The sequence below is a fragment of the Tyto alba genome, unplaced genomic scaffold (genome assembly GCF_018691265.1).
Source record: "Tyto alba isolate M040663 unplaced genomic scaffold, T.alba_DEE_v4.0 Super-Scaffold_8, whole genome shotgun sequence".
Taxonomy (NCBI): Eukaryota; Metazoa; Chordata; class Aves; order Strigiformes; family Tytonidae; genus Tyto; species Tyto alba.
The window spans coordinates 495,561-508,178 of NW_024881329.1; the positions used below are offsets into that span (position 1 = coordinate 495,561).

Consider the following 12,618-nt stretch of genomic DNA (forward strand, 5'->3'; position numbering starts at 1 on the left):
AAATGATGGGCTGATGGAAAAGGACACGACAAAGTGCTCAAGCACCCCCCAGGGTGTAAGAAAGAGTAAAACCTCGTAACAATGAAGTAGCTGGCAGACCACTCACTCCATGTCACAAAAATTACCTTTCAGTCTCACCTGAAGAGCCACACATAAAGAGTATGTTATTTAGGAAGTCTGAGAAATAAGGAAAAAAAAAATCCACACTACAAAGAAGGAAAGCTTCAGGTGGCATAAGCCAGCTACTCCAGAAAGCTCTGAGAGATGTATCATGGTGGGAAACCTGCAAAACATTTACCTACACCATGCACAACAACCCAGCTCTTTACTTCAGGAGCACGCATGAAATAAAAACAGGGTACTTCTGACCACCACTGTCATAGTGAGTCCACTGAAAAAGCATTTCATCTCTTACAGCAAGGACAAACCCAAATCTTTACTTAAGAATTACCTAGAGGAAAGAGAATGGCAGAAGCGTGAACAACCTTCGTGCTGGCTAATTCGAAGCAATGTAAGTCTCATGAAAGCATTTTGGTTTTGTTTATCCACAAGATATACTGTCACTTAGGTATTCTGTGCCATTGGTTTTTTAATTCATATAAAGACAAGTACACCTCTCAATTTATAAAGGTATAAAAGGAAGCAACTTCACCTTCTTGACAGCCATACTCTATAGTGTAAAGTTTTGCATGTAAAAAATAAATAAATTACATTTCTGGTCTTCTAAACACTTTTTTTTTTTTTTTTTTTTTCCTTCTGAAGTCCAGCTAGGACAGTTTTAATTTGGAAGAACAGACAAGAACATGTTCATGCAAAATGAATGAAAAAAAAAAAGGATATATACTGGACAAAGTATTTATGAATCTGGAATCCAAGTAAACCTGAAATTTCCACAGAAGGTATGCAGGAGTTATTGACAAGGATTTAAGTGCATTACTGCTGTTAGGCATAACCCGTGCCTAATTCAAAACCTGGAGTATATGGCTTAAAGCATAAGTACCTCCACTATTCCACAAAAGTTTTCAAATGACATACCAATAACCCACAGATTACAGCAGCACTGTACACTTTCTCTGCCTTTTTGTCAGATGCTCCACTCCTTTTCCTTTTGGCCTAATTAAAACCAGCACTGAACAGCAGAATATAAATTAATATCTACAAAATCACATTATAGTAATACTGTTTGATTCCCAAACCCAAAAGCCAAGAAATTCACTAAGCAGGTCCACGCAATCCCCAGCTTCTCCTCATCCACCAAGATGTTCAGAAACACAAAGCAGACAACACTTGCTCACACTCTCTGACTTTTCTTGACTGTTAAACACAGCAGAAAGAAGAGGTCAAGCTTCTGCCTTCACTTACTGCCACCTCCTACCTCTGATCTAATTCTTGCAGGCTGAGAATCAGGAGTCCCCCCAGGGCTAACTTATCACCTTCACTATCATGCATAACAAGCCACTTCCAACAAGAAGTATTAATAACTGTTTAATGAATCACATTTAATGCAACAACATGGTGAAATTCAAGTCAATATACACTCAGGACAATCTAAAGAAAGCACAACAGAGAACCTCTGGAATCACCATCATAAAATGTTGTCAAGTCTTGAATCAAATGAAGAGATGCCAAGGGAACTCACTCAACCATTCACCTCCCTCTCTGACAAAACTCAAGCCAACAGGGGCCCTGTAGGAAGGACAGACCCACCGGATAAAGAGCACTGCACTTTCAAAAGACACACACACCCTTTAACAAGAATCCATCAGAAAAAAACTGAAAAGCAAGCCTTCTGTGAAACCACACCAAAGACAGAAATATAATTTCCACCTTTCCTCTTTTCACAGTAGAGGGGAGAGTTATAACCTAACACACTTGCAACTTCGTTTTTCCATCGGCATCACTTTTCACCACAGCTCAGGAACAACACACTTCACAGTTTTGTTGAACAATTACCTGTTTTACCTCTGTAGTTTCAACATGAAGACCAGAGTTCAAAAACCTGAATTCTGCCTGCCACAAAGACAACTTTTATTACCGTTTAAATGAAGTCAACTTAAACTGGGGAAGCTCAATTTCCTTATGTATAAAAGATAAATAAAAGATGCTATGTTAGCAGAGTATTCAGAATTAGCCAGGATTCACACAGCACTTCAGAAAGCCAAAGTTCCAAGCAGTATTCAGCAGCTATTATATTATTAAGCAGAGATATTCTGAAATACATATGCCAACGTTTGAGGTCCTCAGACCATTGAGAGCCACACCAGGAACTTACTATTGCATCTGCTGTCAGTGTTGTTTTTTGTAATAGCAATAAACCTTCGTACTGTGAAATGAAGACAATTCTGTAGCTGATTCACAATTGAGAAATTCCTTGTCCCAGCAGACTGTCCCCATTAAGCTAATCTAACACAACACACTCTTATAAAGTATTTATTGGTTTAAAAGTGGTTTCAGTTGCTTTAGCCCTTTTATCATCCAGAGCAAAAGAACCAATTCAAATCAAGCATGTGTCAATCTACTTGTGTTCTTGCAAAAGTTACCCATGGATTTAACATCAATACAAAATGACACCTTACATCTGTCTATGCTGGTGGGTAAAGCGTGAGTCAAGCAAAAGTAAAGGAAACAACAGCTAAATTAAAAACCCTGTTTATTACGTGGACCCTCAATACCCTTACCAACCCGTCACCCATTCTTTACACTCTTTGGAGCTTCTCAGCAGAATTTTGTGGCTTAAGAGTTATTTTCAATCTTAGTAAACAGAAACCAAAAAGATGAAACACTGGTGAGCTCCACGTTCTGATTTTTCTGAGAAAGAAGCAACCAAAAGAACTGTTGGCCTGTAAACTCTTAACAAACAACTGTACTGAACAATACTTTGTGGGACATACTTCTCATTTTCTCTCCTCCTCTCACCACAACTGTCTAATCACCCAAAATCTCAAGAACTGCCCAAAATATCCTTTGACTCTATCACGAGACTTTCCATGGCCTAACTGAATAGGGATAGGACTCTCCAGAAATATTTTTTTCCAGTCCAGCAGTCCCAGCTGTGGGCTGTCAGCAGATGGCACATCTTTGACTTCTTCAGAAAGTCCCAAGTCTCCAAACAGCACATGGCTTTGGTCAGCCAGCATCCCTAGCCAGTATCCTAATTTGTTCCTGCCCTAAATGAACTTGCAGTGTTGTTGGACACGTCCTGTTGGGAAGTAATATAGGAAAAAAGGAAAATAATCAATATGCCTCAGAAGTCTCTAAACAAAATGTTGACTCCATTGTGCATAGCAGAGTTGTATCATTCCTGGCCTGTGCCATGGACTGGGGCGATACTTAGTCTTCTGTCGTTCTTCCCCCTAGGCTCAGGGTGATACCTATCTGAGCTCTTCACAAAGGTCCTGAGCAGAAAATAACAACTATTTCCTTCAAGTGTTCTCAGTGCTGTGGTTTCTTCATCTGTATCAACTCCCATGAGAAATTCTGAACTTCCAGAGGCCAAACATTTTGAATGTTTAAAGACGGGTTAAAGACATAAGGAAAAATTAAGAGGATTTCTTAGAATGAAAAGAAATAAAGTTATCTATAACAGCTTCCTTCTAAAAAGGAATTTAAACCTAGTTATTGATCTTGTCCTCAAGATGGCAGGTTGCTTTCATACAATACAGTATGCTCACCAAAAATACCGATCTAACATGAAACTAAATCTTGTCATTAAAGCCGTTCCTGCGAGTCACAAACAGTGACATTTCTTTTATTTCTGCTTCGACAAAAAGAGAGACAACTACTTTGAACTCTACATTGCTGGCTAAACTTTAAGTTATGTTAGACACTCTTTGTAAGTCACATGCATCTATATTCTAGGAGAGGTTTTTGTAACCTTTATTTGTTGTTATGCTGCCAGACCTTACCATAACAACAAAGGATAACAGGTTCCCAGAAACAATCTCTGTGTTTGCTGAAAAGTTACCTTGGCTGGAGCTACTCATCAAGAAACATGCAGGACTGAGAAAATTTACAGCCAGAACAAAACCCATGGCCTATTTTACTAACAACTACATTATAAACAAATAAAAATAAATAAATCTTAAGATAAAAGTTAAAGCAGTTGAGATTTTACAAAAGGTTCAAAAATAGCAAGAGGCAATGGTGGAATTTACACAAGCCTATTGATGAAATACATTCATACTCTTCTAAAGTATTGACTTTGTGTGTCACGTTGATGTATTACAGACACATCTTCAGTATGAGGATGAGTTTAAAGCATCTAGAGATGCTTTAAAGACAGTTAAAGCCGTTATCCTTTGTCTGGATAGAGAAGATTCAGTGCTTTGAAAGTACCAACTTAAACTTCAGAGTCAGTCTGGAGTTTTAGTATTTCCCCACTATTTCAAGAGGATTTATAACTGTAATTTGTGATAGACCCTCACATCATGCTAGTGGTAGTTACAAGGAAAATAGCCCTCAAAAATCAATGACAGACTGACTGAAATGGCACCAAAAGGCAGCTGAGGACTCCTGCATAGGAGAGTCAAGTATAACCTGTATCTGAAACAGGTTTATTGTTATTTCAAGCCACATAAATAAAACCACTCCTGACACCACCACATACAGAGCAAGGACTAAGATCCACAGCGAAATTATTTCACAGCAGAAGTATTCAGGATCTATTACAACATGCCAAACTTCGCAGCAGTTTTAGCACTGCATAAGTTCCGACACATCCCCAACCTTGCAGAGATGTCTTCACGTATTTGTAAAATAAGCACATCAAACTACTTTGAAGAGGTAAAAGTCCCTTAAAGTCAGGTGTCTGCTTACACAGTGGGTGTTCTCGGGAATGGAAGCGAAAACATGGGAGAGCCCCTCATGATACATCCATGCTCCTTCTAAAAGGACAGATGAGTTGTCCTTAAAAGTACTGTCCAGATCAACCAAACAAAAGAATCACGTACCTTTCTACTAAGTAGGCAGAACAAAAGCAATGTCATTAAGATTTATAACCAAGACTCTTTAGCTAATTACTACAAAAATGATGTATTTGTAGAAGAGTTCTTCTGTGCATGTTAAGGAAGGTGACCGTGGATACAGAATATACACTATAGTGAAAGGATCACTGTCTCTAACATGAGATGGATGAAAACCAAACTCCAAGTTACAACTTATTTCTTTGTTTTATTGTGAACTCTTATTTTCTTAAGAGTTCTAAATGCAAAATTATCCCTTTTTTAAGATATTCCTTTTTATTAGAGTGTTAAGTCAACGTAAGGAGACCCTCAAAGAACAGTCAGCCTGTTCTCTCTTCATTTAAGACTCCTTAAATTGATTTTTTCCCCCCTAAAGCTACATAGCTTCATTCAGTCACGTAGGAAAATGAACATCTTTACACCGATATAAGTGTTCAGAAAGGAACAAGACACACGTCAGGTTTTCTAAAACGTTTTTAAAAGACTGAGGCAACGTGATCGGAGAAGGTGCTTTCTGGGATGCAAAGGGCATCTTTTTCATGTAATCCCGACCGAATAAGCAATACATAATACACACCCACATAAAGCTACAACTAAAAATACAGAAGGATGATGCCAGCGGAAAATGGTCAGTTCTCGTGCTCTAAATGACAGTTCTAATAATTCTAGACGATTTAAAAAGTTGGGTGGCCTAATAAAAGAGGCCCCGAGGTGATGTTCTGAAAGCCTGAGTTTTCTAAACTCCCTAGGAAATCACAACAACTAGGCTCCAGCTCGCTGAAGCGCCGGGGGTGAGGCATTCAGACAGACGAGATGCGGCAGCAACAAACCAGAAGTCCTACCCCACGCTGCCCTAACTCCCCGTCCTCGGTGGCACCGAGTCGGGACCGAAACAGCGCGCGGGGGGCACGGGCGGGGAACGGAGCAGGGCCCTTCTGTCAGCGCGTTCGCTTTAAAACGGGATGGCAGAGGGAAAGTAAAGGGCCAGGCGGCGCGCCCGGCGGGTTACCGAGGGGCCCAGCGCTGCGCCGCTGCGGGCCGGGCCGGGCCGGGCCGGGCCCCGCGCCCCCGGGCCGACCCCCGCCCGCCGCCGCCTCCAGCCGGGCCGGCCGGTTCCTCCTGCCGCAGCGCCATCCCGCCCGCCCACAGCCTTAAAACGCACCGAGGCGGGGAGGGCGCGGGGGGGGGGGGAACACACTAGCCTTCCCCTCACCCCCCTCCCCAGCCCTGCCAAGAGTTTGATGCGCGACACCCGACACCCGCCTCTCCAAACCCCAGAGAAATCCCTGCCCGGGACCGCGGGAGGACGGGGCCGGGGGGGGGGGGGGGGGGGGGCCGGGGGGGGGGCGACTTTTGTCTCTTTTGCGACTGTACGCGTTCACCTGAGCCACCCCCGCGGGGAAACCGCTTCACCCCCCTCGGCGGGCAGTGTCCCGAGGGAAGGGGGAGGAGAGGCCTCCTCTTCCTGCGCCCCCCCCCCCCCCCTTTCGCAGAAAAGAGGGGCGAGGAAGAATAGTTGGGGGGGGGGGGGGGAGGAGAGGGAAGAGACGACGCATCCAGCCTCCCGTCCTCCTCTCGCCCCGTCCCGTCCATGTGCGCGTCCCGTCCTGGCCCCGCCGCTCTCCCGCCGGAGCGCGGGGGAAAAGTTTGCCCAAGTCCGACAACAAAAGGGGCAGCGGCTCTCGCCCCCCCCCCCCCCGCCCCCCCCAGCTTACCCCCGGCCGAGCCCGGCTCGCAGCGCAGCACCGAGGCGGCCAGGAGCCGCAGCAGCAGCAGCAGCGGGAGCGGGAGCGGCGGGGCCGCCGCCTCCATGTTGTGCCGCCGCGGCAGCAACCGGAGCCCACGGAGCGGCTCAGGCGGGCTCCATGCTCGGGGCGCTGCGCTCGGCGAGGAGGGACAGAGGGAGGCGGGGAAGGGGGGAGGCGCTGGAGCCGATCCTCCTCCTCCTCCTCCTCCTCCCCCCGCCTTTCCCGCCCCCCCACCCGCGGCCAGGGACGGCGCTGGGATTTTCACCTCCCACCCGCGCTCCTTGGGGGGGGGGGGGGGGGGGGGGGGGGGCGCGGGCGCCCCGGCCCGCCGCAGCGATCCCCACGCGTGGGTGCACCTGGCAGGGAAGCGGGGCAGGAGGTGGGATTTCAGTGGTTTCTTTTTTGTTGTTGTTTTTTTGTTTGTTTGTTTGTTTTTTTTTTTATCTCGCTCTTTCTGGAGCAGTTACTCCAAAAACAGCCAGGAAGGTCGGAGAAGGTGGCTCGCTGCGCGTTCAAAAAGCAACCTTGCTTTGGTGGATTTAGAAGTTAAGCTTCGGGACGCCCGCCCCTTTTTACTGTCTCCAGGAAAAAGGGTGGTTGTTTTCTTCCCAGACGGAGGTTCGCCTTTGCCTTCCTCCTCCCACCAAAACAAACGTCTTATAAAGCCACTCTTCTACAAAACATTACTTTTCGAAGAAAGGTGCATTCAACAACAACCTTTTGTTGACTTTTTTCCCCGTGCTGAACATGCCACCTGCTCACATAGACACATTCCCACTCGGAAAGGGGCAGAAGCTCTGTGCCGGGACGTGAGGCCTTTTGCCGTGCTGGGGACAGGCTGCAGGGAGCCCAGCAGCACCCAGCCCACCCCAAAACATCCTGCGCTTCTCCAGCACCAGCTACTGCCCCCGTCTCCCGAGCAGGGAGAAAAAGAAACAGCCTAAGTCAAGAATTTCCCTCAGTCTCCATTTTCCCTTGTGCTGACACCAATTCTACATCAGGGAAAAAAGTTGCTAGGTGGCCTTGTATAGATATGAAAACAAGGGTCTGCCTGGCATCCCCTGAAACCATTTTTTCAAGTCTCGGAGCAGGAGCTCTAAATCACAGGCGAGTACTTAACAAATGGATGTTAAGTTTAGTAGTTTTGTTTCATTTCAGAGATTAGTGAGTTCCAGGTTTCCCAATGGTCATGTACTAATTTATCTGCCTTGCTGTAGGTGCTATAGCAGCTGCCGAGATTTCTTCTTGGTGCACTGTGGATCCCTGCCCATCTCAAATACCAGGATCAAATTTTCAGGAATTGTTTTAGGTCCTTTTGGTTACTCCATTGCAGACTTCCCCTCAAACTTCCTTTCCCCAGAAGGGGAAAAGGTGTAGTGGTTTGGTTTGGCTTGGTTTTAAAGTCAGTGGTATTCAACTTAGCTAAGAAAGCGGTTTAAAATTTCAAGAAGTGAAAAAAGGCTTACAGTGCTGACCTTAAAGTTGACCTGCAAAGGAAAATAAAGTTTTCTTCTCTATCTTGCTGCTGCAACAGCAGCACAACATGGATTTTAAAGAAGGCTCATTTTAGGTGGCATCTAAAACCTAGAAAAATCTCAACTTTCTTGAAGACAGGAAAACCAGAAGTTGGTCTTTCTTGGTAGAAGTCTGTAATAAACTGGAGCCCAAACTGGGCTGCTGTAAGTCATTAATGGCAAAACTTTGTGTGAATACCAACTGAATAGGGTTTTATTTTGGATCTGTTTAAAAAAACCTGCCCGACACCAGACAAATAACTGGAAGAAGGATTTCTTTGTTGAAGACAGTGACCGGACTTTACTTTTGATGGATCCGACCTCCTGCATCGTGGAAATTACCCAGCAGTCCTGGCATCAGTGACTGGGGATAATTAAAGTCAGAGACAGAGAAAGGACACATGAAAGCGTTGCACTTGCAGCAGGCAGTGGGGAACGGCACTGCATGGAGACGAATATCCCAGACCCCTGTCACAGGGGAAGAGCAGCACCCATATGGAAAACCGGCTTGTGTACCTCCACAGAGAGCCATCTGGCATGGATGGCACCACCCGAGTCCCTTGCCTCCAGGGCAATTGGGTTCCCCACCCCATCCTCCCCCCTCACCCTAACAGGACCAGGGACTGGTTGCTGGGATGACTTACCCGTAGCACCAAAACCAGCGTGGAGCCCCGTGGGGCGGGTGACCCTGCCCAGGAGGCTGCTGGAGGGGAGCAACAGCTCCTCCCGGCTGGCAGCTGCTCCCGGCACTTGGGATCTTGGGGCCTAAGGCCCCGTACTAGGGCGTAATATGGCTGCGGCTACCCCTGCTCCGTCTGAGTGTTGCTTGTTTATCTCCTTATCAGACCCTGTCAAACTGCACGGGTGATTTAGGGTTGGCAGCACTTTGTACCAAAAGGGAGAAAGAGCAGCGTGTGAGTGGCCACACCAAAGAAAGAAGCAGTATTTTATACAAGAGGCTAAAAGAGATAAGGACACTGACTGACAAAGGGATTTGGACTGCGAGATTTTGACAGAACATTTTTTGAAGGAAAGTACCTACCATAAGAAGAGAGATTGAGACCAGGTGGATCCGCTGCTGACTGATCAGAGCTACACACCAACCTTGCTGCAGTGGATGACTGTTCACAGGTGTAAACCACAGAGTTTCATACCACACTGAAGTTTGTTCCTTGCCGTAGCACAGTTCTGGTATACACGTTAATCCTCAGAGTGGAGTATTCTTGCCTGGTACCCCCTTTCCTTCCTGACTATGTCTACTGCAATTAGCAGGTTGGGTGATAGCATCAAAGCTAAAACAAAATGAGGAGAGAGACCAGGCCATGGAGGCAGGCAACTAGGGAAGAGAGCCTTACCAGGATGCACTTTTGGGGCTTTGACCATAGCACCTCCACTAAAAAGACATTAATCATGATCTAAAGCAATGACAAATCTAGTAGCAGCCAGGAACGCAGTATTCTTCCAACCCGGAAGATGCCATCTTAAACTCAGTTAATACGTTGTAGGAGAATTTGGAGGAAATTAAAGTTGGGCAACTTTGAAAAAAATTCTCACCCATGTGCTGAGAAAGCTGCCTTCCACCTGTTTTCCAGCCCTGCAAGAATTCCTCCAGCAAAACCTGGGGAGGCAAAGCTGTGACATTCCTGAAATGTCTGATATATAAATTTCTGTAAGAAAGTTAAAAAAAAAAAAAAAAAAAAAGCACTTAAAAAATAAAATAAACAAACAAAGAAACAAAAAACTTATCAGGATAACGAGAGCATGATCCTATCCTTCCTCTTAACGGAAGAAAGAGGGATCCCTTTCCATACTCTTGTACGCTTACAGTACCCAAGTAGGACTGCAAAAAAAGAGCCAATACCCCATTCACCTAAAATTTCTTGTGTAATCCTGGGCAAGTCACAGTCTAGCATGCCCTCAGCTTCTCCTACAATAAAAGGAGCAGGGAGAATAATTTTCCTAACTTTCATCCTTTCTGTGTCTAGTGTGAAGGCAGCTGCAGCAGGTTTGTAGGAAGCAGGAAAGGGAGAAATCCAGACTGGCAGCCCAGCACTCCCCTGCCAAGCTGTAAGCAGACCAGTTTTTGCATTCTGCCATTGCCGTCACTGATGGAAAAGGGAGGGACATGCAGAGACATAGGATGGAAAACAACGAGCCCAGCTGTATCTGAGCACCTGGAGGTGTCTTCCAGGATAACCTAGCCATCCCATTACAGCAGGGAAACTTGCCTTGGCTGAAATGCTCCAAATGTTTTGTGCGTGTTTACTCCTCATGGATTTCTCCCTCCTACCCCAGTTCACAGCATCCTTCTCTCCCAGCTGCCAGAGCCCTCTACGCTCCTGTAGAGCTAACATTTAACGACAACTGCAGAAACCCATAAAGTGAATTTACTGACACCTAAATTTATTTTATGATGAATATGAGCACCAAGACATGCATCTTTATTCCTCTGGGGATGCACTGTTTAGTCAAGATGAAGTCACTAGATCCAGACAGGCTAAGGATGTTCTTTAGTGTTTTGCAAAGGGAGGGTAAGGTGAACAGTGAGAAACAAAGACAGCATCGAAACATTTTCCTTCTCTACTTCTGAGGCCATAGGACAAAATAATTTTCCTTTTCTCATGTCTCAGGTACACTTCTTCACACTTTCTCTTCCAGCTTTCAGCTAGGAAGCAGTCTCAAACTAAATATATGTAGGGACCCCTATTCTTTCTCACCCTGTACCACAAGAGAAAATGTTTGCAAGTAATCTAGAATGAGTTGGAAATTAGAGAAGAAAGCATTATCTGGACACAGGTTCCCTCATCTCCTCCAAAAAATAGACACAATAAGGAAAACTTACACATACAACAGCCAAAGATAAGAGTACACCTCCTGAGGAGAAATCTGAAGTAATCTTAGCGAGGGAGGGGTTTGGTCAATGACTCACCAGGACAAGGTTCAGAAAACCCAGGTTTAGTCTCCAGGTCCATCCATTACAGACTCTACAGACACCACTTGGTTCTTCCTCCAACATCAGGTGCTCATATTTGTCCCATTCAGGTGGTATTTTCACTTTTCCTTAGTCTGCCTTGCCTATTCAGAACGTCTTTTAGCATAAACTAGCCCTGAGGCTGCATGGGGCTTTTAGGCACTGCTTTGAACAAGGTGGCTTTTAATGTTTAAAACTAAATCACTGCACTACCACTCATTAAGCTGCCTGAAAAGGTGGGGAAGTGTTACCATCAACAACTCCTTATCCATAGAGAAGGTGACAGTAAGACAAATAATACCTTTGTTTATATCATACAGTTTCCCTGGAATTGCACAAGGATAAGAGCAGATTTTGTTCAAAGTCATAATTCCCCGAAACATCTCAGCAGCCTAACTTTTTCTACATGGCACTTTTCTTCCTCTTCTTTCTCCCCCCTTCCCTAGATAAACTCTAATACGAACTGAACAGTTAAACCAGCACAATCTGCCATGCAGAGACAAAAAGGAGCGACTTTTTCAGTTTAGATTAAAATCAGTGATCTTTCAGCCTACATTTAAGACACTCCTAAAAGTAACAATGAAAAGCAAGCCAAACTTTGCGCATTTAAATTTTCTATACAGGCCTCCTTATGCTTATTGGGAAAGCTTTAAGGGTTGAAAAAGGTAGAAAGGCTTAGGATGCTCAGGGAAAGGTTAAGGTTAAATATCAAAGGAAGCTACTGTTCTAGAGCCTAGGCAGCCATGCGAAAGAGCAGAGGTGCATTGTAGGTATAACTGGAGAACATTATGCATCATATCATATCATATCATCTAAGCTGGACAACTTTTCTTCATAGGCAGAAAATTCCAGTACCACACTTGGAATTGCAACCCCAGCATTTCCAGTGCAGCCATTTCCAGTGTCATGATCTCAGCAAGGTTGGTTCTGGCAGTTACAAACAGGGCTAGGAGCTCACCAAAAAAACAGTTTTGTCAAATAGTTATGGTATATTTGAAGGGACGGAAGTGCTGCAAGTAATCTAGGTGGGACTACAGAAGGAGAAAGACCAAGAATGGCCATCTTCCAGCATTTGCCAGTGCTTGAGATTTGCCACAATACCCAGGGCCCCTCCACCAAGAGCTTCTGCTCCAACAGACAAATAAGGCACAGGTACCGGTGACATCCAGTGAAATCTGGAGACGTTGCAAGCCAAGTAATCGGAGTGCAACAGGACAGAGACTTCCTGGCAGAAGTGAGTTTAAGGGGAGAGGTGGTTGACATAGGTTTGCAAGAAGAAAACTAATATGAAAAATGTCCTGCTGTTATAATTTGAAACAACATTTAAGGGCTTTCTGTGTTAGTGGGATGGCAAGGGTAAAGAGCCTGTTCCCAAAGCCTCCCGTTGGCTAGCAACCTCGGGAACAGAGGGACTGACACTGCTT

The 12,618-nt window shown here is 45.2% G+C and overlaps 1 protein-coding gene across 2 annotated transcripts in view; it reads right to left on the reverse strand.

Moving 5' to 3' along the window:
• LRP5 (LDL receptor related protein 5) overlaps window positions 1-6,872 on the reverse strand; it is a 166,401-nt gene extending 159,529 nt beyond the window's left edge. The window contains exon 1 of one of the 2 annotated variants that reach the window (XM_042785220.1): window positions 6,677-6,872. In XM_042785220.1, the coding sequence (XP_042641154.1) occupies window positions 6,677-6,773 (97 nt within the window). In that variant the 5' untranslated portion in view covers window positions 6,774-6,872. The remainder of the gene's footprint in view (window positions 1-6,676) is intronic. The other variant, XM_042785219.1, reaches the window with a different exon arrangement.
• Window positions 6,873-12,618: the final 5,746 nt, after the last annotated feature.